At 35.4% G+C, this 27,945-nt stretch overlaps 1 protein-coding gene across 1 annotated transcript in view; it reads right to left on the bottom strand.

The window, feature by feature from the left end:
* The window catches only part of Agps (alkylglycerone phosphate synthase), a 141,790-nt gene that overhangs the window by 101,949 nt on the left and 11,896 nt on the right, over nucleotides 1-27,945 (bottom strand). The window contains exons 2-5 of the mRNA XM_004857740.4: nucleotides 6,701-6,790; nucleotides 3,376-3,466; nucleotides 517-637; nucleotides 350-424 (exon numbers count right to left, since the gene is read on the bottom strand). Of these exons, the coding sequence (XP_004857797.4) occupies nucleotides 350-424; nucleotides 517-637; nucleotides 3,376-3,466; nucleotides 6,701-6,790 (377 nt within the window). The remainder of the gene's footprint in view (nucleotides 1-349; nucleotides 425-516; nucleotides 638-3,375; nucleotides 3,467-6,700; nucleotides 6,791-27,945) is intronic.

The following is a 27,945-nucleotide window of genomic DNA, read 5'->3' as shown; positions in this document are numbered from 1 at the left end:
CAAATACAATTACTTACAAAATGAAGACTTAATCATCAACAACAAAGTCAATCCTTAAAACTAAGAGTTCAGGACTATCAGATTAAGAAAGGGCTCCACTGGGGAAAGCTATGATCGAAGATTATTATATAAATGTGTGACAATATCACAAGGAAACCTATATTCTGTATAATAAATATGCACTAATAAGAATTTTAAAAGAAATGGCTTCATGAATTTTGATAAACTCTGAAAAATATAGCTACCAATATTTTTACAGTATATGTTACAAAATATGTATTTCCAATACTGCCTTTACCTAAGATTTAACAATACTAATTTAATGATACAAAAAGGAAAAGCAACTTACTTGGCCATAAAACTATATCGGGAATTCTCTGAAACATTCCTTCCCTGAGCAAAAATATCTCATGAAGACAATGACCTGTTTTGTGGTTTGAAAAAGAAAAATGCAAAAACATCTTAGAGAAAATTTTTTAATTAAAAGTAAATATAATGTAATATAAAACAGCTTACCATGAGCTCTAAATACTCGATCATCTGCCTCTTGTGAGTATGAAATATTAGTTTCTTTAAGTTCATGAAGAAAATCTTCATTTACAATAGAAGGAGGTGTATCACTAGGATTTAAGGATGCCTAAAAAATAAAGGTAGTTTCTTTTATTTCTAGAAAATAAATTTTGAATATCTTAAGGAAAATTAATATAAAATGTAGATTTCTTTCTTATATTCAAAGACAAGAACAAGAAAATATCAAGTAATACATACAGAAATCAACTTTCTCACAGTTGCAAATTATAAAACGCCTGGTTAATCATATCCTATAACATAAGTTAAAGAGGCCCTAAGTTTTCTCTTTGTCTCTATGGTCCACATTTTAATTATTTTGCAATCAAAACTGCAATCAAGAACAGGTCAGTTAAAGCCAGGTGTAGTGGCACAGCCTGTAATTCCAGCACTCAGAAGCCTGAGCCAGGAGGATCTCCAGGAGCTCAAGGCCAGCCTGAACTACATAGCAACACCCTGTCTCAAAAAACAAATAAACAAACAAACAAACAAAAAGAATAGGTAAAACAGCAAAGTCTCAAATCTTCAATTTCAGATTAAGGAGACTGGGGAAAACCTACCTGTGATTTACATTATCTACTTTTTTACTTATAGACAAAATTTATCATTTCCTATTTTTCAATAACCATTTTAAAATGATTAATAGAAAGTTTTATACTAAGTCATAAAACCATTTTTACAGGCTTTAAAACTCATGACATCATTTTAAATTTGACACTTAATTTCATCTAATAGGTATCTGGAAATCTAAATCTCAAAATTAAAACCATGTGGGCCGAGGATTTAACCTCAGTGGTTCCACAACCTGCCTCACAAGCGCCAAGGTCCCAAGTTCAATCCTCGGTACCAAAAAAAATTAAAACTATGCGACACTGGGCATGTCATTCAACTTCTGTGAGCCTTGGTATCTTCATTGTTAAATACAATTATCACCACCAAATATGTAGGGTTACTATAAGGAAAGCAGGTAATAAATATATGCCATTGTGTGTGTCTGTGTGTGTGTATGAAAGGCACCTAACAGCATCTCTAGCATATCAAATCTATGGCGGAAAAAAGCTATGATACAATATTTGTAAAAAAGAAAGCAAAAGTATATATAAGAGCCGGAGATGTAGCTCAGTGGTTCTGCAGCCTGCCTCGCAAGCGCAAGGAACCGAGTTCAATCCCCAGTACCAAAAAAAGTATATATAAGAAAAAATATATAATATTTCTATAATATCTTAGATTCTCACTGTTACTGCAATCATTCATATAATAAATATTTATTGAGTACTTTCTATAAACTAGGTACTGTTTGAGGGCCTAGGGATACAGAAATTAGCTAAAAAAAGAAAAAAAGAAATCTTGACCTCATAGAATTTATCCTGTAGTAGAAAGAAATGACCAAAAGAACTCCAACAAAGTATATCAATTAATATCTTAAGTTATTAAAAAAACCGAAAAGGACTCCAAAGCTAAAAGTAGTAAAAAGTGTGAATACACTATGTCAATTGTATCAATGTCAAAAACAAGTAATCACAGGGCTGGGAATTTAGCTCAGTGGTGCCTCTGCCTGCCTTGCAAGTGCAAGGTCCCAAGTTTGATTCCCAGTACCCCTCCCCCAAAAAAGTAGTAACAAATAAATGAAAGAGAAAAAGAATTTACAAGATGAAAAAAGAAAAGAAAAGTTACAAGAATTTACTCTGAGGGGATAGGAATTAGTCATTCAGTTTCATTTCATTAATAGACTAAAATAATTGTAGATTTAAAAGGATTAAATATTTCTGTTTTCTGAAGTTATTTTGTAGTTTGTTTTCTATTAAAATGTATTTAGTTTCAAAAAAATAATAATAATAATTGTAGATTTAAAAGCAAATCTAGGCCCAGGGATTTAGCTCAGTGGTTTCAATGCCTGCTGTGCAAGCGGAAGGACCCGAGTTCGATCACGGGTACCAAAAAAAAAAGCAAATCTAACAAGTATTCTTTGACCACCAGTACCTCTTAATACCATGCTGGATACAGTGGAGACTATCATGTAAGACACAGCCCCTGCAGTCATGAAACTTGTATCCCGTTTAAGAGATGGGTAAAATACATCATGGATAACAAAACAATAAAAAGAACAATATAAAAAAAATACTATGGGGCCAGGAATTAAGCTCAGTGGTTCCGCCGCCTGCCTTGCAAACGGAAGGATCCGAGTTTGATGCCTAGTACCAAAAAAAAAAAAAAAAAAAAAACTAAATATTTCACTGGTATGATATGTATACAATTTAGTTTTTTAATCCCACTTTCAGAAAAGTGCAGCCATATGACCAAACTAAAATTGTCTTATCATTCATATCTTAATCAACTTTTTACATTTTTAAATCTTCAAATATTCTACGTGTTCTAATACAGTAAATGTAACATATTTTTATTTTAAACCTAGATTACTGTCAATCTATTATTTTAAAATGTTATCATTTAAATAGTAACTTTTTGCAACAAAGTTCTCTCACAAATAAACTAATTTGTACTTTACTACTACCCTGGGAGAGGTAGAACAGTTATTATTCCCACTTCTGAAATTATTATAGCCAAAGATCAAAGAAGATAAAAAAATTATGCCAAATCTCATAAAAATTCTGAAATTAGAATATAGATCTGCAACACTAAAAAACTACACCCAGAAAACCTAAAAAGGCCCACATAAATTATTAGTTTCATAACAAAAGCCCATGACAATCGTATTAAAGCAAATACAACCAATCACAAAGATAAACCTAATTAATTTGGGATAAAAAACACAGGTAAGCTTGTTAGTAATTATTCTCATTTGCTTACTTTAGAGGTAGTTTTATGGTCCAGACTTGCTCCAAAGGTATTCTGGATCCAATCTTTAAGAGTTGGTAAAACCATACCACTAAGAGGGTACCTAAGGAACAAAAAAGAGCAAAGTATTCTCATTTAAATTTGAAATTTAGCTTCTGCTTCCCATTATGGCCAAAAAGCTCCTGTTGAAGCAACCATCTCAAATATAACTATAAACTCTGTACAAAAATAAAACAACAAACAAAACCCAGCTATCTAAAGACAGCATAGACAGACCAAAAGCAGGCAAAAATAGGAGGAATGGGATGTCCTACTTTTGGAAAAAGGAAAAGGCATTATATGAGTTTCCAGTTTTGTTCTGTTTTGTAAACAGCTGTTAGCCTGACGGAAAGTCCCAGCTGGTGCCAAAAAAGGTAATAAAAATACTGAAAATCAAATTTTCCTGGGTTGAAAAACCAGGAGAGTGTTTGATATCAACAACAGCATCTGGAAAGGATACAAGGAAATCAGAGAGTCAGAGAGGGACCTAGGTATCAATTTTGTCCAAATATCCGGCTGATTCTGAATTACACATGTATGAAATACTGTATGTATTGGAGACTTCCAAACAGCCCAGCTAAAAGAACTGAACCAACAATTCAGCTGCTCATCACTACAAAGGGAGTATCAAGTCTGAGGTCAACCAAGTTAATTATTTGATTTTAAAAAAAGAAAAGCTTCTTCAGAACAATATAACAGTTCAGTTTCTGCAACATAATAATCACAACATCCAGGACACTCCAAAATTATTACACATGAATAAACAAGAAAATGGGATCCATAATTCAGAAGAAGGGCAATTAATGACAACTGACCCAAAGATGACCCAAGATAGTGCAAACAGCACACAAGGACTTTAAAGCAGCTATAATAACTAGGCAAAAGACCTAAGGAAAAAAATATTCTCCCAGTGAGTGACAGAAAAGTAACCTCTGCAGAAGCACCCAAATTCTTCTTTCTCACTGATTCGACTTGAATCAAGTTGCAAAGAAATGAAGCCTAGGGCCGGGGATTTAGCTCAGTGGTTTCGCTGCCTGCTGCGCAAGCGCAAGGACCCGAGTTCAATCCCCAGTACCAAAAAAAAAAAAAAAAGAAATGAAGCCTTCTAAGGAACCCATTCTGGTAAGAGTGGCAGAGGCAGTGATCTTCTAATGTCTAAAATCAATAGATAAATTCTCCAGTTCTACTACTGCCTGGATAAAAATCTCTATTGGGACCATCAAATTCCTTCTGCTCTGAATTTATACTCTCCAAACAATATGTGAATGCAAATTTTGTTCTCTTATAATAAGGACAGTCCTGAAATAGGGACAATCTAATCATAAATGAATATACTGGGACTCTAATTTGTAAAATCATTCTCAGAAGTGTGGCCTATGAGACAGTTTTCAAAAGTGTAGCTAGCCCATGTGTCAGTTCTCAACAGCCTGATCTCCTCTAGAAAAACTGATAAATCAAGTGCCAGAACATCTAAAATAAGAACTAGATTATGAGACTGTGGAACTCATTAAGGTGTAGCTATCTGCGGCTAATCACTCACTGCAATATACTTCTACTCTAAACCAGTAGATTACCTAGAGTATTCCACAGAGGACTACAGGCATCTTATGTTTTCAATGATACTGTGATAAATAAAATTCAAGTGACTGTTTCCTTTCAAATAGTAGAAATACTATACCTTCAAGATCCTAAGAAAGAGAAATGGGTAACTTCTAAAAAAAGAGACAGCTGATTTTATAAGTTCAGAATTTTTTTTTTCTCCAAAAGATTGTGAAAAGCCATGTTTCACATAGATAAGTGTCTAATGTTTTGGACATAATTCTATTTAAAACATAAAAGACTTAAGATTTAGACCACTGGCAAATTTAAGTTTAACCAAAAATCCCTTTCTTCTACAAAATTTCTCAAATAAGCCTCTATCTGCATGCTGCCCAGGTATTTATAAGGATTAAAAACAGAACATAGATATCTATCTTTTCTATTAAAAATAAATGTTGGGCCAGGGATTTAGCTCAGTGGCACCGCCCCTGCCTCGCAGGCACAAGGTCCTAAGTTCGATCCCCAGTACCAAATAAAAAATAAAAAATAAAATAAATGTCAAGATACATCTTCATACTTTCATTAAAATTAGCTTCTAATTATACTCCTGATGTTTTACTTCAGGTACAAAAATAATACATGTAAGTCAGAAAAAAGAAAGAGTTATATTGCAAATAAAAGGAAATAAATTTCTCAAAAAAAATTTCCCTGCTGACATTTTAACATACTAACACACAACCTAAGCATATTAATGCCCAAAAGGTATTAAATCAAAGTGTAATACTAAAATAGACTCATAATTCATCTGATCTAATTTTTCACTTAAGTCTCAATTCTTTATTTTTAAAGCCAATATTCAAGCATCACATATTTGTACTCACTGCCCTCTCAAAAGTTACATAGCCTTTATAATTTTATCAACATACTACCAAAAATATTTCAGAAATGTGAAAACTATCAAATGACATCTTTCTTCATCATTTCTTCCTTAATATATCTCAGAAACTAATTTTTAAAATACTATTTATATTCATAAGAACTTAACCCACACTGAGACATAAATTAGCAGACTTAAATATGAAGCTACTTTCAATAAATCAGATGCACAGAGATTGAGCAGTGAAGGGGCTATAGACTTTGCTTCTATACTGATTCAAATAAAGTACCTATAATGTGAAATAAGAAGAAAAGGTCCAAAGGGGAAGGGGAAGTGGGAGGAGTAGGGGCAAAGAAAGAAGGGAATGGAATTAATATGAGAAAAAGAAAAAATGGAAGCAAAGTCTTTGTAGATAGGGAGGGGTGGAGTGGTTGAAGGGAGAGCAGGGGAATGGGGAAAAAAATAAGAACCAAGATGGATTATGTAAAGGTGCAGATTTCCAATGATGAACGTCATTATATTGTATACCTTAAATGTACCAATAAAATTAATTTTTTAAAAATTAAAAAAAAATCAAATAAGCTACCTACCTATAAAAGGCATTTGTGAGAGAATTAGCAAAATGTGAATATGCTTTGAATAGTTAGATATTATAAAATGTTCAGGAAGTATGATAATAGTGTTATATGATTGGTTACACTGGGGGTTTATTTTTTAAGAAACATATTTACAGGGATCATGATAATGCCAGAATTTAAAATATTACAGAAAAGAAGAAATTATGTCAAAATATTGGCATTATTCTTATTATCCTATTTTTATGTTTAAAAATTTTTCTATAGAAAGAGGAAAGAATAAAAGGAATAAGCAAACCAGAGTTACCTTTTCCCAGTCAACTCAACTTGGCCCTTTTTATTTAAGAAGAACCTGGAATCATTATATCCCCATCCATTCCATTTCATGACTTCTTGCCTGATGAGAAGAAAATATATAAATAAGACCTATGCTGAAAATTTCAAAATTAAATAGTACATTATTGAATATTAACTTTCCCAATTATTTAAAAGGCCTTATGCCCACTAATACAGTACCACTTGAATAAAATGAACACATACTAAAATATCTAACATATTAATATTTCTTAATATAGGATCATTCTGATGAGCTACACATGCATCAGTGAGGGCTACAACCAACAGATTTAATGCACTCAAAAGGAAAGGAAAGAAAAGTATTAAAAATAAAGATGATATCCTTAGAATTCAAATGTTTCATTTTGTATACATTAGTAAATTTAAATTTCAGGATGTCCCCCTAAAATTTTGCAATTAAAACTAAGAATTCACTTGAACAGGAAACAAAATTTTGCACATGTTAGAAGAAAAAGAAGTTGTTAACCATCTGCTATAATGACAGTCAATTTACAAGGTAGGTTCGCTAGTAGTAGACACATTTAGTAAAGGAGATTAAAAATCTCAGTGATGAGTTTATAAACGTCCCAAATTCTTCAACTTCTATGTAAGCACCAATCTCTACCTTGACCTATATAACAGTTAAAGACTATACCAATTTTCAGCGTTCCAAAACAACATGCTATTTTTAATTTCTAAAGTACCAATACTTCATAGTTTTAAAAATCATTTTCATCAAAATCAATGACTCAGTCATTGATTAAAATCATTCAAGTTTTTAAAAATCATTCAATTTTGCACATTATATAAGAACAGAAAGGTCTGGGCCTGTGCAAAACACAGCAAGCAAGGGCCAGGGATTCAGCTCAGTGGTGCCGCCACCTGCCTCGCAAGAGCAATGTCCTGAGTTCGATCCCCTGTACCAAAAAAAAAAAAAACACAGCAAGAAACCACACTGAACTATGGTGTCCATCTTTATCACAGGTTTTCCCATCATACTCTAGTGTGATTCTGGCTACTGAAACAAACTGGTGGTAAATTTTCTCACTGCAAATTCAGCTATGCAGTTTGTGATGAAAATAACTCGATGAAAACTGCTCTCTATCCATAAAGTCATTTGATGCATTAACACTTAAAAACAGCAGGTGCAGCAGTACTGCCATCAAACCTGGCTAGACACTTCAACTCTTAAAAGAAAATTCAAAACAAACAGAGATTCACTCATTAGAAAGTGTTCTTCTGCCGGCTTCTATCCCACATACCAAAAAAAAAAGAAAGTGTTCTTCCAATTTTCATAATTCTCAAGGAAGAAGAAAATAGTAACTGACAAGCAAATTTATTGTAATCGTAATTCTTGTTCTAGTTCAAAGGCTTTTCAAAGAAGTGGAACATTAACATAAAACTGAACCGGATATAGGTAATTAAATTTGTACTAAAATCTCATCTATACATAAAACTAAGACAAAGAAACTAGGATGTTCTGTAAAGCTATATCCCCATACAATAAACACAGTCCTCCAGCACCCAGAAGAAAGCTCCCCACCTCCATCCCAGGCTCCTAGGGCAGTGAAGCTCAGCCAGTCCCAGCACCTGGAAGGAAGCTCCCCCACTGCCATCCCAAGATCCTAGGGCAGAGAAGGTGAGCTGCGTGGGCACCAGGAGCACCATCCCCCCCCCCAAAGCAGTGGAAATGAGAAGACACACAAACAAGCCTCAAAAACAGACTTCTGGATCACCTACAGCAACCCCAAAGGGAAATGAGATGGAACATTCTGATACTCAACCACTTGGACTCTCTCAACTGGCAACAAAAGAGGATCTGGGAAAAATGAAATCAGAAATAATTACTCAGGTAACAACAAAGATTTTGCTCATGGTGCAAGACATGATTAATAAATCTAGAGAGGACACAGAGAAAAAAAATAGAGGATCTGAGGAATATGATGGAATCCCAACATAGGAAACAAATGGAATCCATAAAACAGATACAAACAGATTTCCAAGAGATTAAAAACTCCATCGAAAGTCTGCACTGCAGAATGAACCAATGTGAGGATAGAATTTCACATATAGAAGATAAGATTGCAATTAGTGAGGAGGAAAAGAAAACTTGTTTTAAAATTGTAAGGGAACATGAGAAATCAATCCACCAGCTGCCAGACGATGCAAAGAAGAATAACATAAGACTGACTGGAATCAATGAAGAAACAGGAGAGAATGCAGATGACATAAAAAAACTCTTCACAGAAGTGATGGCAGAAAACTTCCCAAGGAGGGGGAAAGAACTTGACATACAGATAAGTGAGGCATATAGGACTCCAGCTAGCCTTAATCAAAAAAAACTACACATAGGCATATAATAGTTAGGATTCCAGAAATTCAGCAGAAGAACAAAATTCTACAAGCAGTGAGAGAAAAGAAACAAATCACATACAAAGGAAAGCCCATCAGAATCACAGCAGACTTCTCAATGCAAACCCTCAAGGCAAGAAGAGCTTGGAGTGATGTATTTCAAGCCCTAAAGGAAAACAGCCTCCAACCCAGATTGATGTACCCTGCAAAACTATCTTTCAAAACTGATGGACAAATAAGATACTTTCATGACAAAGAGCACCTCAGGAACTTCATGAACACCAAATCGACCGGCACTCCAAAAAATTTTAGACAATACCCTAGGAAAAGACAATGAGGATCACAACCCCAGGAAACCCAGCAGAATGAATCCATTGGCCCTGACAAATTAAATGCAAAGGGGGAGAATACAACAAAAAGAAAAAGTCATGACAAGGCTTTTAAAACTTTTGACTTCATCTCCCTAATGAGTGTACAATTTAATCTTGTTATTGTACTGATTAGTATTTTTCTGATTCTAGAGTTGCACACCATTCCTTGTGCTATACTGGCTATTTATCATCTTCTTATGTCTACTTTTTAATTGGGTTGTCTATTAATGAGCTCTAAGAATTCTTTATATATTCTGCTCATAGGTTATATGCATTGGAAATATGGTCTGTTTAAGGACTACTTTTCATTTTAATGATGTCATTTAAAGTTCTAAATTTTGATGGAATCTCATTTATCAATTTTTTTCTTTTATACATCATGCTTTTGTATCCTAGGTAGTTCTTGCCTACCCTGAATTCATAAATATTTTCCCTTATAATTTCTTCTTAAAGTTTTATACTTTTAGGCTTTCTTATTTAGGTTCACAGATCCCTTCAAGTTATTTTCATGTATGGAAAAAAAGGGTTGACGTTAATTTTTTATATACAGATACCAGGTGTTCTAGTGCCGTTTGCTGAAGACACTATCTCTTCCTCGGCTCTTAAATCGAGTTTATATTCTATAAAATGCTAATGTTAAATAATCTTTCAAAACTCAGTGGACCATATATGTGTGGTTCTATTCTAGATTCTCTGTTTTATTCAAATGATCTATATGGCTTTCCTTACACCGACACGGCCTTGATTACTGTAGCTTTAGAAGAAGTCTTAAAATTAGGTACTAAACGTCTTCCAGCACTGTTTTTTTTTTGTTTTTGGCTTTTCTTGGTCCTTTGTACTCCTACATAACTTTTAAATTTCAATATCCAAATCTTCATTTATAGCAAGTATACACAGACCTGAATTTTTATATATACCTTGTGTTTTCTAATCCTGATAAATTCAAGTACAAGTTCTAGGGGCTCCTAGAGCTTTCTTAGTATTTTCTCTGTAGATGATCATTTCATCTACATATAAAGATTTTGCTTCCACTGTGCCAATCCTATCCCAGTTGTGTCCTTTTATTGCCAGACTATTTTGGTGGGGACTAGGTTTTAAAGTTTAATGGACAGATGAAGAGTAAGCATATCTGCCCTTGTTCCCCACCTTAAGAAGAAAGCATTGTATCTTCTCCATTTATATAAGGCATTCTCGCTGGAAGTATGGAGTACATGTCTTTAATCTGTTGAGAAGGTTCTGTTCTACTTCTAGTCTCCTGATAGCTTTTACCATGAAGAGCTGTAGAATTTAGTCCAATACTCTTTCTCCAACTAGTGACAGGATCATATGGCTTTTTCCTTTCCTCTCTTAAAATGATGACTTTTGGGGGTGGATCTTCCAATGCTGAACCAACACTGCCATCCCTACAACAAAACCACTTTCTACATCCTGCCAGATCTGACTTCTAATAGTTTTTTTTGTTAAATAAATTTCTATCTATGTTCATACTTTTTTCTTCTATTATGTTTATCCAATTTTAGGATTAGCACAATGTTGAGTTCCTAAAATGAGGGGAGAAGTGTTCCTTCTTTTTTCTGCTTTAATTGTTTGATCTAATTTATCAGTTAAAATGTTTATGAGCCTGTTGTTGTCATATAGGTAGGTTTTCAAGCTAGGAATATACTTTCTTTAATAGGTGCTATTCAAATTTTGTATTTCCTCCAGAGTTAGTTTTATTAATTTGTCTTCTAAGTTACTTCTTAGAAGTTGTCCCATTTATTTCAAAAAAGATTTTTGTAATATGCTTTCTATATCCTTTTAAATTCTGTAAAATCTGTGGTAATGTCTCCTAAATCTTAATACTGTAATTTTAAAAATGTATAACTGATATTGTGTAACAGGAAGAAAAGGTCTAAAAGAGCAGGGGAATTGGGAGGGGTTGGGGAAGGGAAAAAAGGGAGAGGAAAAAATATGAGAAGAGGAAAACAAGTGGAAACAAGGGCTTTGCAAATAGGGGAGGGGGGAGGGGGTGAAGGGAGGGCAAGGGAAGGGGAAAAAAAATAAGAACCAAGAGACTCATGTAATGGTACAAGATCCCAATGATGAATGTAACTGTATTTTATACCTAAAATGTACCAATAAAGTTATGGGGAAAAAAATAAATAAATAAATAAATACAGTCCTCATATAAAATCAAACTGTTCAAAATATTTCAAGAAAATCAATCCAGAGACTAGACTGTAGATGAGTTAGTTATGAACTAATGCCCAGTATTTTCTTCTAATCTCAAAACGTTCCTACCTCACAGCAGAAGGAGGTTTTGGAAGAAAACTTTGGGGAAAATCTCTACAGAAAAATCTTATGACTAATGTCACCACTGACATATTTATCTTCATAGATAGACAGTGTGTGTGTGTTACTGGAAGTTGAACTCAGGGCCTTAACACTGAGCTATATTCCTAGCCCTTTTTGGTTTCATTTTTTGAGACAGGGTCTTGTTAAATTACTAAAACTTTTTTTTTGGTACCGGGAATCAAACTTGGGAACTTGAGCTTGCAAGGCAGGCGCCAGAACCACTGAGCTAAATCCGCAGCCCTATTTTTAAATTGCTAAAACGTGTGTGATCTTCGTGCCTCAACCTTCCAGAGTGTGCTACCACACCAATAAAAAAAAATTACAGTTCTAAAAGCAGATTAGGTTATCTTTTATTTCGAGTTCTTTCATGACTAAATGCTCTCCACATTTATGAAATGTAATTTAATTTATTACATTTCCATAATGATTTACATTAGGATAACGTACATTTTAATAAATTAACATCTTAACGTTTTCTAATATGTGCAAGTATTTTTACATATGAATGCATTTATTAATTAGTGAGTTTAAACATGCATCATGAGGGGATTTTTTTTATTTTACAAAATAGTAGTTTGGCATTATACAAAATAAATGCAAAAGGGCTGGGGATTTAACTCAGTGGTTCAGCCACCTGCCTCTCAAGTGCAAAGACCAGAGTTCAATCCCCGGCACCAAAAACAACAACAACAACAATAACAACAACAACAAAATAAATGCAAAATTACCAAAGTAGCCATTTTGCATTTGTATTACAACAATCAAGCACTGGGAAATCATTTCATTAGATATTAAATTTGGCATGTGCAAATAGCTTAACAATGAAGAATGTTTGCCTTAAAATTATTCCTAGAATTTCAAAAAATTATTCCTAGATGTCTCCAAAGTAAAAAGCTAAACCTAGTCACAAGGGCTCACTCTTGGCACACCATGAGGAAATGAATCAAATGAGCACGAAATATCTGCTGCTATACACTATGAAATGAAGAGATTTCACAGTGAAGAATCTTCGATCTTAAATTTGCAAATTGAGTAGTATCAGAAAGAATTTCCAAACCGTTCAAGTGTAGGCTAATGCACCTTTTCCTCTTTTTTACCCGAATGAGAAAATTCTTCTTTATTGCCACACTCAGGACCTGGAAATTCCCCATAGGCCCATATGTTAAGGCTTGGGCCCCCAAGCTGTGTTGTTATCAGGAGGCTGTGGCTCCTTTATGAGACAGAGCCTAGGGGGAGGTCTCAGGTCACCCAGGGTATGCCCTGGAATGGGAACTGTGGGACTCTGGTCTCTTCCTTTCTCTCTTTGTCCCAGCCATGAGGTAAAAGTTCAGGCCACCATACACTTTCTGCCATGATATACAGACTCACCACAGACCCAAAGCAACAGGGCCAATCAATCATGCACTGAAACTTCCAAAACTGTGGATTAAAATAAACCTTTCCCCTTATTGAGTTGATTTACCTCTCGGGTATTTATTAGAGTAACAGAAAGCTAACACACTCATGTACAGGCCCTAACATATCTATACCAACTTTTAGACTCATCCTAGAGGATGAAAGGTATTTGAAATGTATTTGGGCCCAACACAGTATATAATTAAAATATATATAATTAAAGGTATATAATTAAAATGTAAATTACCCCCAAACCAATTTTCTGGTGCCTTCAAGTACCTCAGGTATTATTAGATGAAAGTGGGTAAATTTCCTAGGCTTCTGGTTTTAAACTTTTATACACATGTATCCTTTCAAATTACTTATGCTATCATAGTTAATCACAACCATTACACTAAATTTTAAAATAACTTCCTATATAGAATAGTATAATGAGTACACTGCAAGTCATTACATTAACATCTTTTTTTGGTGGTGGTGTTGGGAATCAAATCCAGGGTCTCACATACACTAGCAAGCACTCTACTACTGAACTTCATCCCCAGCCCCTCGTGTTAACATTTTTTAAAGTGAAGTAATGCTTTATACATTATAGAATTCAAAAGGTGAAAAGATCCTTATCACCCAGTTCAACTGCTGCTTTATTAAAAAAAGAAACCACTCTGGGAAGAATCCTGGTCACATGACTAAAGTAGCTATGAGCATACAAGGCTGAATCTTCATTTCCTAAGAAGTAATATCTGAAACCCCTACTAAGTCATCCCCTCAGGTAACCAAAATAATTTTGAGACTTTTTTTCACCACATCAATATTTTCCAAAACACCATTAATGGTATTATTGTGGTCATCCTGCACTTGACCTGAAGAAAAACATTTAAAAATGAAGGAGCCGGGGATTTAGCTCAGTGGTTCCGGTGCCTGAATCACAAGCGCAAGGTCCCGAGTTCGATCCCTGGTACCAAAAAAATAAATAAATAAAAGAAGGAATATGGCTGTGTCAATAAGCCAGATGCCCTATACCTCCCTATAGTGTAATGAATTCTGCCATTCAGAATAATCCGAAAGCACTGCAAGCACTGAAATGAAGAATGAGAAAAGAATCTCCAACTATAGATAAGATTCAAATAAAAGGATCCAATTCCCAGCAGTCAACTAACAAGTATGATCTCTCAGCCATTCTAATTCTTGGAGTTAACTACACCAAATTTAATATCTTCAAAATACAAGGCCCTTCCTACTGCAAAACAAAAAAAAGTTGACTTGTCTTTATGCATAAAGACATACATTTACACATCTGATCATGGTACGAAATGGTGCTAAAGCACTGTATTAGCTGGTGTAACAAAATGGAGACTTATAAAATAGCATCTCATATACACAAGGTGGCAGTATTCTCCTATGATATACGTGGTGTGCATATTTAGTTTTTTTGTATTTCCCAGAGCTATTTGCATAGTCTTTAAGTCAAATATTTAGATTTAGCCTTATTATTACTAAGACCATTAAGATTTCTTGTTTTAGTCTTACAACAGGAGACTTCACTTTTAAGTCTATTTACATATAGATTAATTATCAGCCTACTCCTCTACTAGCAAGCATCTGGGTATAAATGCAGTTTTTACCATCACTACTTCCAATCATTTTGGAAATTTGTCACATTATAAAAAGGAAAAATAAAAATGATTCAGCCTACTTTCATTCTGTTAACAATTTTTTAAAAGTTCAACTAGCTAATAACTTTTAAAAAATAAATTTTCAATAATCACAATTCTATTTTAAAGAAACTGCAACTTAGTTCAGATGACAACTAAATTTTTGCCTATCTTTCCCGGTTTAAAAACATTTTTACAAGATGATATGATCTCAGAGATTTTGAAAAGTAAAAACAAACATATGAAACTTAAACCTCTATGGTGGTTTTCTAGCTAACCAACCTCAGTATCAATTAAATCCAAATTAATCCTATAGGTAGTTCAATATACAGAAGTTTAAAAAATTCTTAAAAGAATTTTCATGCCAATTAAAATCAGTCATACACTTTTTTACTTCAAAACCAGGATAACCTAAAAGAAAATATGAAAGTGAAGAAATAAAAAATGACAGATATCAAGACTTGATTAATAAAACATATATTCTTGAAAAGTCGTACTACCAAAACAACGTACAAATACAATACTGTTCTTACTAAATTCTTTATTTTAAAAAATATTTTAAGCTGAGTTATTATATAAAAGCCTGATATTATATAAAAGCCTGATATTACATAAAAGCCTGATATAGCCTTATTATATAAAAGCCTGATTGGAAGAGGAGGGCTTTGCAATTTTTTAATTCTAAAATTATTTTTTTTGGTACCAGAGATCGAACTCAGGACCTTGCGCTTGTGAGGCAGGCACAGCACCGAGCTAAATCTGTGACCCCTTTTTTATTCTAAACTCAATTTAAAACGTAAATGCTTTTAAAAATACTAAAGATCATATGTCTAGCCTACAGGTACTACAAATTTTTTTAACTCAACCAGTAAAACTTAAATTTACAAGGTATAGCACTATCTCAATCTGAGGGTGCAAATAATTCCTTTCCAAATAGGTAAACTAATTTAAAGAGCTTGTTACAAGGGCAATCATTTATGTATTCTTTTAGGGAAAAAAATCCTCACCAAAAAATATTTTTAAAAATTAATGCTGCTACATATCTTATGGCTCCAAGATTGCTACATCTGACTTAGAAAATTAATGAATGCTGTCAGGCTTTGCTAGTGTAACAACCATCAATACCTAAAACCTGCAATATTTCCTTTTGCCTAATATAAAACTTACCAAGCTACTTTCATCTGATTATACTTTTATTTTCTACAAAGAAAAACAGGCGAACTAAAATGACCATGAGGTAAAACAATTTTATCTTTCATCATGAATAGTCTACTGGCTTGCTAGTTAACTTTGGTCACTGGTGAGAGTAGATAGCACAAATCCAACTACCTAAATATGATTTGTGTTATGGCTTGTATCTAGATGTTCCCTCAAAAGCCTCATGCACTCGTAGGTGGACTTTTGGGAGGTGGCTAGATCTAGAGTGTATGGATATGGGATTAAGGGTGTGTGACAACTAAATTTGTCCACTGGTTTAGCATGGTTTTGGCGTGGATAACGGGAAGCCTCACTCTGGGTGTGAGTGGCACCAGCAATAGGCTTGTAGCCTAGATGGGATAAAGGGAAAAGAAGGTTTGCATTGGCTGCTTTCTGAAGCCTACCCTGCCATGAACTGTTTCCCTCTGCCATGCCCCTCTGCAACACTGCCCTACCTTGGAACCAGCAGACCTATGGACTGAAACCTCTACAAACTGTGATTTACAATGAACCTTTCCTCTTTAACTTATGGGAATCAGATATTTTGTCCAAGAAAGGGGAAAATAACTAGAATAATTGACTAGAAGAACTCTGACAAGGTCAAGTTTCTAGATGGGATTCCAACCCTCTGGACAATGAGCCTTCTCCTTCCAAAACTTGCACAGTATAATGTCACACTTTGTTTTTTGTTTTTTTTGGTACTGGGGGATCGAACTCAGGACTTTGTACTTATGAGGCAGCCGGGAGAACCACTGAGCTAAATCCCCAGAACCTAATGTCACACTTTGACCGCTATTTCAAATTTCTCTCAATACTTGCACTGTGTTTCAGCTGTAGTTACAATAAAAATTTAATCTTTGATACAGCAAATTATTAATTTTCCAGCCTGAGCTATACGTAAGTTCAAGGCCAGTGAGATCTTGTCTCAAAAAAACCTTTAAAAAAGAAAAAAATTATTAATTTTCTAATTTTTGCCACTGTGACAGTATAAAGTGGCCTAAATAAGAGATTTAAGAATATAGAAAGGTGTTACTAAGAACATGAAAAGAGGAACTCACATGCATAGAGAAATCATGTACTAAGTAAGCTTTCATAGGTAATTCCAATTCTATGGCCCACCAATATAATTCCTAGATATAAACTACAGAAAATTTCACACACTGCTCCATAAGGGAACATATATGATATAGGCCCTAGCACTTTTTTTAAGAGTAGCTGGAAGCATCACTAAAGGAATGAATACATAAAGTAAAAAATGCATTCTGTAAAATATTATGTAGCAATCAGAACCACCGAGGTAGATAGATATATATACAGAGACTTTTGGAATAACAGTGAATACAAAGAAAAAGAGAAACAAGCAAATTAAAAATATACACTAAATAATACTACATATTTTATGAAACACATATACAAAAACACTCATAGATGCTTGTGGGAGGGGCAGGTGAGATTAGGAATCAGAGACTGAGGAAAATAAGACACCCCACAAAAACAAAGCCATGAACTAAAAAATATAATTAACTACTCTTTGAACCTGACACAAATGTGCTGCTCAGCCCTCCAACCTTGGCAGTTTCTGTGTTGTGCGAAAACAATTCTTTCTTTCATCTATATGCAAGAATTCAATAAGAGTTTGCTATAAAACCCATTGTTGGGCTTCTTAGCAACTGCTACAAGTTTTTTTTTTTAATGACAGAAATCCATTATAACTGAGTCAGCTTCAAACATTCAACAAATCAAATATACACTGAGCTTCCTACAGTTAAATTTTTATAATCTGCAAGAAACTTGGGCTTTAAAAAAACTTTCAAAATTGAATTCAAGGGTCAAAAATTGTGTCTCAAAGGTCCAACTCCTATTATATTTGTTATGGCTAAATGAATAAAAAGAGTATACAGGCCTGGGGGGAACAACCTTGTAGACAGAGGGATAGGAAGAGGGTCAAAGAATGGAAGACAGGCAAAACAAGGCCAGCCTTACACAACGGCAGAATAATCTGGCAGTCACTACTCACTTGAGGCTCTTGGTTCACCTTCCTTTATCCCCAAACTTCTCTTACACACTACTCCAAATTCTACCAATTGGAATTTCTTACTGCTTGAAAAATGTCTTTGGAAATACAGACTATCAGTCATGCACACCTGGAATAACATGTTACAAATATTTTGGGCTGCGACCGGTATGTGTGTGCGCACACACACTCAGGCACTCACCACTGAAAAGGCTGGGAAAGGTACTACTCTCCTATTCTCTACCCTCATGTGTTCCTCTGCATAACAAGGAACACAAACCAAATCAGCATAAGAGAGAGAGCAGGTTCAGCAAAAGATAACTCTTTACCTTCCCTTTACCACTTGTGTTCCCTGGACAGCACTTTAAATATCATGATTTTATTCCCTTCACGGTCTACTTGTGACCTAATTAACAAGATGATTTTTGGCCACTATCTCAGACTTTCTCTAACAAGTAGAAAATGACAGTTCACTTTCATTACTCCCACCCTACTTGCTAGTAATTAAAAAAAGAACCGAATCACAAATTTATTGAACTGACCACTCTGTAAGTGGCCAAGGGCCATTTCTGGTACAGGCTTGTGGAAACTATAAAACTGAACCCAAAGAAAATGAGTGTTACCGAAAATCTGTATGTCATTTTACTATAGAAACCAAATCTGAGTTCCCTTTCCTATCTGTCCTTTAGGATTAGACCAATACCAGCGTGATCCCAAAAAGACCATGACTGAAATTCATACCTACTTGATACACACAGTATTGTTACTGCAGAAAGTATCCTTTTTTACTTTAAAAATAATAATTATTATTATTATTAGCAGTAGCCCTTCTACTTTAAGTGACAGGGAGTTGGGATTGTTACCCCACAAAGTTTGGAGAGAACAACTATGAAAATTGGGACGAATCACCACAGAGGTCTCAAACTTCTTGGATACTTACTTTAAAAGCAGAATCTTGGGCCTGGGGATTTAGCTCAGTGGTTAAATTCTGCCTCGTAAGCACAAGGTCCTGAATTTGATCCCCGGGAACAAAAAACGATTAATTAATTAATTTAAAAAAATTTTAAAAAGCAGAATCCTGAATACCATCCTAGACCTAGTTTATCATTAGAATCTTTAGCAGTGGGAGTCTCAGAATCCATATTATGAATAAGTACTCCCTGGAAATTCTGATGAGGGCCATCTACGAATACAATATGTAAGCACCACCTTAAGGCATGAGGAAAAGGGAAGAACAAAAGACTCATCCATCCTATAGCCACAAAGGGGTATCAAGCCTTAAGACTCACAAGTGGTTTAAAATCCAGTTACTCTCATCAAAAGCTTCCCAAAATCGAGATGCTGGAATTGAAAGAAACAAAAAGGAGAAATTTTAAACTTACAACACTATAGAAGAGGATGGCTGTCTAGAGTTTGAAAGGAAAAAAACAATGGGCAACAGGGCAAAGTGGGGGCACTGTACATGCAGGAGAAAGGAGATAACAAAAAATGGAGATGTGGAGGTAGTACAGATCTATACTCAAATTTTACAAACACTGTTCTGGAAGGGGGAATGAGGGCGATCTAGAGATGATATTTTTATGTAATTTTTAGAAAGTTTCATCTGTTACAGGACTTTTCCAAGTTTATATGTTAGTCTTGTAAAGCATAAAGCTAAAACAATTATCAATTAATTTGCCTATAACATAAGAATATTTTTATTCAAATTCAAATATGTGTGGTCACCAAAGCCATATTAATATATTTAATATAGTGCAACAGTGAGCTAAGACTCCTAAGAGTCACTAAGGCGAATTTCAAATGAGAACTAACACAACAGTGACCATCCCATCATGTGTGAGTGATACCCTTAGCCTACAATGCAGAGAAACTGTTGATGCTCTTCATTCTTGGATTCATCCTCTCCTCCCAAAGGAAGGAAGTAATATTTACTAGCAATTTGTTTTCACTATTAAGATGTTATTGCTGCCACTGAGTACATCCCTACATGTAGTCCTTACATTTAGAAACTATTTCAGCATTGGATTCCTACTACTCCTTTCTAAACAGTTCACTGCAATAGTTCAACTGCAATGGTACAATATTGCAAAGCTATAAGGGTTTTATAATCATTATTCCATTTCCTTCACACAATAATCCTGCGATATAGCTGTCATTATACACATTTAAAACACAAGAAAACAGGTCTAAAAACACTCAGTAATCTGTCCTTGGTCAAACAAATAAGGGATAACATGGCTAGGATGGTTGCTGACTCAAACACTCTTAACTACCACGCTATGATTTCACAATAATCACTAACTGTTATACAAAGAGTATAAAGCATTATAAGAGTTCAGGCAAAGTAATGTTCATCTCTAGCTGAGAGGAGGCTTCATTGTGGCATTTAAACTTACAATTGTTTGTGATATGGTAGAAACTCAAAATCTAGTAGAAGCAGAAAAGCACAGGACATTTTTCCACTTAATAAACAGCCCAAAATTAAATGAAGCATAAAGCATATGCAAGAAAGCACAGGAAAACAGTATGGGACAACAGGATCAAAACAGTATTTTCCAGGTTCCATGTTGCCAACAAAAATAAAAACCTAACAGTGTCCACTCGCTAGCATGGATGAAATCCCAATTCTTTCACACAGCACCAATCTACTTTTTCACTTTCCTTAAGAGTTATTCCCAGCCACATGAAAAGTTATCACAATTCCTTATACACACCCTAACTTTTTATGTCTTCCTGTCTTTCCATTTGTCTGAAACACCGCCCCCCCCGAACTCACATTTAGCCTTGAAGAACCAGTCCAAGTCACTTCTACAAAGATTTCCTTATTTTCCAAGAATTTATGACTCCTCCTTCTGTACACATTGATCATAGTATTTACTGTATCATATCTTCTACATATCTGTCTATATAGCTACATGGACTGTCAGTCACTTTTGCTATGTTAGAATGCAGCATAGCACCCGCAGGTACCGAGTACTTACACTTACCTTGAACAAACACTGGTCTGATAATGGAATAGAAAATACTTTGAAAAAGCGAACAGAAAAGAAAGGAAGACTAAGGTAGATGTGAGATAATTAAAATTTCATTTAGGTGTGTGGCAATGGAGGAAAAGTGTCTTGAGAATCACAGCTAATAGAACCTAGCTGATTTGGCAACCCATGTATTGAGAACAAGGAAAGTCAATTACTTTCTGCTGTTGCATGAATGGCCCGGAGTGGAGGGCCATGTGTTACCATTTAGACAGAGGGGCAAAATAAAGCTATTCTATTTAGATAACCATGTAGCAGAAATGATAACAAGAAGAAATGCTACCAAAAAACCTAATGGCTTTCTGGTTCTGAGCTCTGGTTGAGACAGACAAGCGGCATTCTTGGGTTCCTTGGTGCCTCTGTACTCTTAAAACAAATTCTCCTAAGGATAGGAGTGTAGCTCTGTGGTAGAGTATGTGCTTAGCATGTACAAAGCTCTAGGTTCAATTCCCAGCACAATTAATTAATTCCCCCTTTCTGCTTCAACCTAGCTTAAATTAATACATAGCTCCTATTAATACACATACCAAAACACAATAATTTCTTTTTCACAGTTACCAGTTGTATAAAATCTAGGATTCACCATGGCAAACTAAAAAATATGTGCTTTCTGAAAATAACGGCAAAATGGCCAAGTAAGAACTTGGAAATAGAGGTAATTGGAAGAAAGGGAGGGACATGCATCTTGGTGCCAAAAATCAACCTGAAATGAGAGACTTGTGGATCAAACAAGACACAGGAGCAGGACTTCATAAAACAACATAGCAGCCCATGGGGCCAAGTCTGTTAGTGGTGCTGCCACCCCCCACGCAGTGCAGGGAATGGAACTAGCCATTCTGGGATGTTTCCAAAAAACTGCAGAAGTCTGGAAAACTTAACCCACACAGGATAGATCTGGGATATAAGGCCCCTCACCCCTTTTGTCTTCCTGCAAATAAGACTCTGCACCCTGGCAACAAATTCCACCCGCACACAGGGGCGAGTGACCAGGAAGCTACTCCCTCACTGACCTACCAGTTTTTGTTTGTTTTGTTTTGTTTTGTTGTTTGGGTCATGTGCCATAGCAGCTAACAGGAACCTCTAGCTACAACAAGGTTAGGGACTACAGTGAATAGTAAGTGGCAGAGTATACCACTCCTACTCTGTGACCACCAGCCCAAGAGAAGGATGTGGACCATGGAAGCAGGAGTCAAGTAGCCTTGGGTCACTCTCGGGGCAACAAGTGAAAAGAGAGCACTGCAGTAAGCAACACGAAAAAAGCCAACAAAGTGGAAGAGAGGAGACTGTGCAAGGTCCAGGAGAGGCCAACTGTACACAGGACGGGGAGCAGCCTCGGGCTGAAGGCACCACAGCAACTGGGAGAGCCACTCAGAGACAAACAGGGAAAGGAGACATGGGTGCACCCATGGGACATGGGACATCCAGAAAGCTACTGACAGAAGACTGCCCCTAGCCCCACATCCAGAGGCCAAAACCAGGCCCATACCCAGCACTAATCCTGTTGCAGACTTGGTGGAACAGATTTGGGCTCTAACTAGAACACTATCACAGAACTATGGGCAGGAGGGAATTTTGTTTTTTCTTTCTTTCTCTGCTTGTTTGTTTCATTTTCATTTATGTATGTGGTTTGGTGGGGGTTTTTGTTTGTTGATTGGTTGTTTAGATTTTTACTTTTATTGCTTTTTCATTTTGTTCGTCTTGCTTCTCTATTTGCTTTCTCTTTCTTGATTTTTTTGATACTTTCATGTGAGTGAACACTGTCTCTAGTCTTTCTGCTTTGCTTCAATAGTCTTTTGCCTTCTCCTTCATTCTTTCTCTCCTGTCCTCTTTTCCTGTTTCCCAAAGCTTGAGTGATCATCCTTTGTTGTTCAACCTTGCTTCTACTATAGTCCTCTTCATTTATCTGTTTTTTCCTCTGTATCTCTTACATCCCCCCGCCCCACACACACAGGGTAAAATTACTCTACTAAGGGGAAACAATGCATACAAGTTCCTGGTTTATGTTGGATTTTGTATATAACTATAGAGCTTGTTCCTACAGTTAAAGGTACCAAAATAATAGATACCACAGTTTGTCAGTTTCTAGGCTTTGCTTGATGGTAATGTTATTGCTAATTGCACTACTTTAACCAGGATGTCATACCTGTTGAAATCAGTTATTCTCCCTTATATGACAACACAGTGATTGTCTGGGGTCATAACCATTACCGTAGTCTAGTACCAAAGGACTGGATGCTGAGCCAAAGAGCAACTTCTCATCTCTAATAAATAGGTAAGGTAGAATCTTGGGACAGACACAAAGACCAAGAGCCAGCTACACCTAGAAGACATCTCTGAGGAATAGACATTTCCTAGGGAAGCCTTGATACTAGTGCTAAAGCTGTCTACCATAGGAAATCTATAAGCATTGAAACAGAAAACAAATTAAAATTCAAAAAATAGAAAATGACAAGACACAGAAACAAATCATAACCCCAGATCTCCAGTCCACCTATAATAAGTCCAGGGAACAAGACAGAGGAAATCTGAAGCCACCTACCTGAATTTTCTGAAATGATAGCAGCAGAAGTAAAATGTCAGATGCATAAGGATATAGAGAAAATGAGATCAGAAATAATTTCTCAGGTTAAAAAAAAAAAGATGATGATGAAAACAAAGGACTTGCTCAGTGAATAGAGAGTAGACACAGATTTAAAAAAAAACAGAGGAGCTTAGGAAAACAATGGAAACCATGAACGCCCAACATAGGAAAGAAATAGAATCCATGAAACAGATTCAAACAGATATACAGGAGATTAAAAATGCCATTGAATGCATATGCAATTGTCTGAATCAAGGAGAAGAAAGAACATCAGAATAGAAGACGGGATTGCAGATAATGACCGCAAAAGGAAAGATTTCTTAAAAATAGCAATGGTCCTTGAAAAATCAATCCAACAGCTGAGAGATGATGCAAAGATGAACAACATTAAGAATGGTTTGAGTCAATGAGAAAGCAGGGGACAATGCAAATGCCATTAAAAAACGTGTTCACAAAAGTAATGACAGAAAACTTCCCAAACATGGAAAGAGAATATGACATACAAATAAATGAGATATACAGAACTCCACTTAGCCATGACAAAAATAAATCTACACCAAGGCATATAATATTCAAGGTTCCAGAAACTCAGCACATAAGCAGAGTGTTAAAAGCTGTTAGAGAAAAAAAGCAAATTACCTACAAAGGAAAGTCCATCAGAATCACAGCAGACTTCCTAACACAAACTCTCAAGTCAAGGAGAGCTTGGAGTGAAGTATTTCAAGTCTTGAAAGAAAACAACATTCAACCCAGATTGATGTATCCTGCAAAAATATCTTTTAAAATCAATGAAGATATAAGATACTTCCATGACAAAAAACAAATGAAGAAATTCATGGCTACCAAACCAGCTCTTCAAAATGCTCTGAAGGATATTTTAGAAAGAGATAACAAAGACCACAATTCCAAGAACACCAATAGAAAGAAGCCACCAGGCAAAGCAAGCAATTAAACAGAGGGAAAAGACAGAGAACCAACAACCAGAAAGCAATATGACAAGAAGAAGCCAACATATATCAGTTATAACCATCAATGTAAATGGTCACAATTCATCAATCAAAAGAAACAGACTGGCAGAATGGATCAAGAAACAAGATCCAACAATTTGCTGCACACAGGAAACACATTTAACTCAAAAAGAAATTCATAGACTGAAAGTCAAAGGAAGGATGGAAAACAATACTTCAGGTGACAGGGTCCCAGAAAAAAAGCAAGGGTAGCTATTCTATTTGCAGACAAAGTGAACTTCAAGCCCAGACTGATCGAGAGAGACTAAGAAAGTCACTACATATTTGTAAATGGAAAACTCTAAGAGGAAGAGATAGCAATCATAAACATATATGCACCAAATATTGGTGCACCCAACTATATAAAACAAATATTAATGGACATGAAAAATCAAATAAGCACTAATACAATTGTAATGGAGGATCTCTATACTCCATTGTTACAAATAAGACAGAATAAGGAGACAAAAAAACAACAAAGAAATATCAGATCTGAACCAAACCTGTGAACAAATGGACTTAGTAGATGTCTAGTGTTCCACCCCACATCAGAATACACATACTTCTGAGGTACACATAGCACATTCTCCAAAATAAGACTACATACTAGCTCATAGAACATGCTTAAGTAAATGCAAATGAATTGAAATTATCCCATGTACATTATCAGACCATAGTGCAATGAAATTGGAAATCAATAGCAAAAGAACCCACAAAAAACTACATAAACGCATGGAAATTTAATAACACCCTTCTGAACAACCAATGGGTCACAGATGAAATTAAAGAAGAAATTAGACAGTTTCTACAAATGAATGATAATACTGACACAACACACCAGAGCATATGGGATGCAATGAAGGCAGTCGTACAAGGGAAATTTATAGCAGTGAACTCTCACATCAGGAAAACCGAGCAAGTTCAAATAAACTAATGTTGAACCTCAAACTTCTAGAAAAAGAAGAACAAGTCAAGGCCGTACAAGGGAAGAAATTAAAGATCAGAGCAGAAATTCATGCAACTGAGACTAAGAAAACAATATGACAAAGAATTAATGAGTCAAAGAGCTGGTTCTTTGAAAGATTAATTAAAACTGATAAACCCTTACCCGAATATCAAAAGAAGACTCAAATACATGCAATTAGGAATGAAAAGGGTGAAATTACAACATACTTTGCAAAAACCCAGAAGAACATCAGTATCTATTAAGGACCTTTATTCTAATAAGATGGAAAACACAGAAGAAATGGACAACCTACAGAGTAAGAAAAAACTTGTGCCAACTGTTCCTCAGACAAAAGACTGATATCTAGAATATATAAAGAACTGAAAAAAATTAAACCCCTCAAATTTAAAGACCCAATATAAAAATGGGCATCTGAGATGAATGCACACTTCTCAGATGAAGAAGTACAAATGGCAAATAAATACGTGAAAAAAATGTTCAACATCACTGGTCATTCGAGAGATGCAAATTAAAACAACACTGAGGCCTGGGGATGTAGCTCAGCAGTGCCGTACACCTGCCTTGGCAAGTGTAAGGTCCTGAGTTCGGTCCCCAGTACCAAAAAGAAAAAAAAAAACAAAAAACCAATGCTAAGATTCGATCTCACTCCAGAAAGAATGGCTATTATCAAGAAATCAACCAATAACAAATATTGGTGGGGCTGTGGGGAACCATTCTCCACTGTTGGTGAGAGTGTAGACTGGTACAACCACTATGGAAATCAGTGTGGAGATTCCTCATAAAACTAGAACTAAAGGTTCCATTTGACCCAGCTATACTCCTTCTGGGTATTTTCCCAAAAGAATTAAAAGCATCATACCAGTGATATATGCACATCTATGTTCATACCAGCACAGTCTGCAATAGCTAAATCTTGGAACAACCCAAACACCCATCAACTGATGGATGAAGATGTGGTTTTTTTCTACAATGGAGTACTACTCGGCCATAAAGGACAAACTTAAGGCATTTAAAGCTAAATGGATGCACCCAGAGACCACACTCTTCAGTGAAATAAATCAGACACACACGTGTATATAACACATTTTTTCTCTGGTGTGAGAAACAAAGGATAAAAAAGGATCAAAATGTGTAATAGATAATGTGAAATAGGAAGAAAAAGTTCAAATGTAAGGGACACTAGGGAGGGGGGAGGGGGAAGAAAAAAGGGAAAAGGGAAAAAAGAAGAAAAGATAGACTAGAAACAAAGCTTTTATAAATAAGGAGGGGAAGAAGGGTTGAAGGGAAGAGGGGAGAATGGGGAAAAAAATAAAAATTACGATAGATCATGAAGAGGTACAAATTCCATATGATAAAGGTGATCATTATGTATATCTAAACTGTACCAATAAACTTAATTAAAAATCTTAAAACTACTTGGAAATAAAACCAAATTTAAACAAGCAGTCTAATAGCTTTGAAGTTACAAATACTTTGTGAAAACGAAGCAGACAAACGGAAATCAAGGCCAACTAATCTAAAAAAACAAAAGGCAGAACATTTCAAAAATGGAGCCACCAGGGCCAGGGATTTAGCTCAGTGGTGTGGTGCCTGCCTCGCAAGTACAAGGTCCTGAGTTCAATCCCTGGTACAAAAAAAAAAGCCACAAAATTACTTTAAAATACACCAGAAATAACATCAATTATTATTAAAGAGAATGAAGCTACCAATTTACATTAAATGCACCAGAAACAACATTAATATTAGAGAAAAGAATGAACTGGTGGAGAGACATGTGACACACACACACACAATTAAATACAAAGGTGGAATTTAGGTGGTTAGTATACAAATGTTTATTGCAAAGTTCAACTGTGCACTATGTTTAAATATTTTCAAAAATGTTGGTCCGAGATGAAAACTACTGACACCATAGTCCTTAAAGTACATCACCTCATACAACAAGATTTGCCTGAATAGACAGTAGGACCCATCTGCATAAGCATGGCGTGTATTTACTGACAGCAATATAAATTAGTACATCTAAGTTTCCTCAGCTCTCCCTCCTTCTCATCACCCCAAAGACTCAGGCACAGTTAAGCACTGTTCCATAGACTCCCTGTGGTCATGGTCATTTCCCATTAGAGACTCATGCCAAAACGTCTCATTTCTATCCGGCATCTAATTTCTATCCTTAAGGCTGCCTTCCTAAACTGTAAGATATAATATGATGCCATCTTTCTCCAAACATTTTCAGTCTTTTATTTTTGTTCAGAATTAAGTCTAAACAGCCAGATGTCATGAATTTGTCTCTATCCAGTGAAATAAACCAATG

Source organism: Heterocephalus glaber, unplaced genomic scaffold, assembly GCF_053883595.1.
Source record: "Heterocephalus glaber isolate CG9 unplaced genomic scaffold, H.glaber_assembly_v1.0 deba00000347, whole genome shotgun sequence".
Taxonomy (NCBI): domain Eukaryota; kingdom Metazoa; phylum Chordata; class Mammalia; order Rodentia; family Bathyergidae; genus Heterocephalus; species Heterocephalus glaber.
Note: the sequence above shows the minus strand (reverse complement) of the source record. Positions and strands in the feature narration are given on the sequence as shown.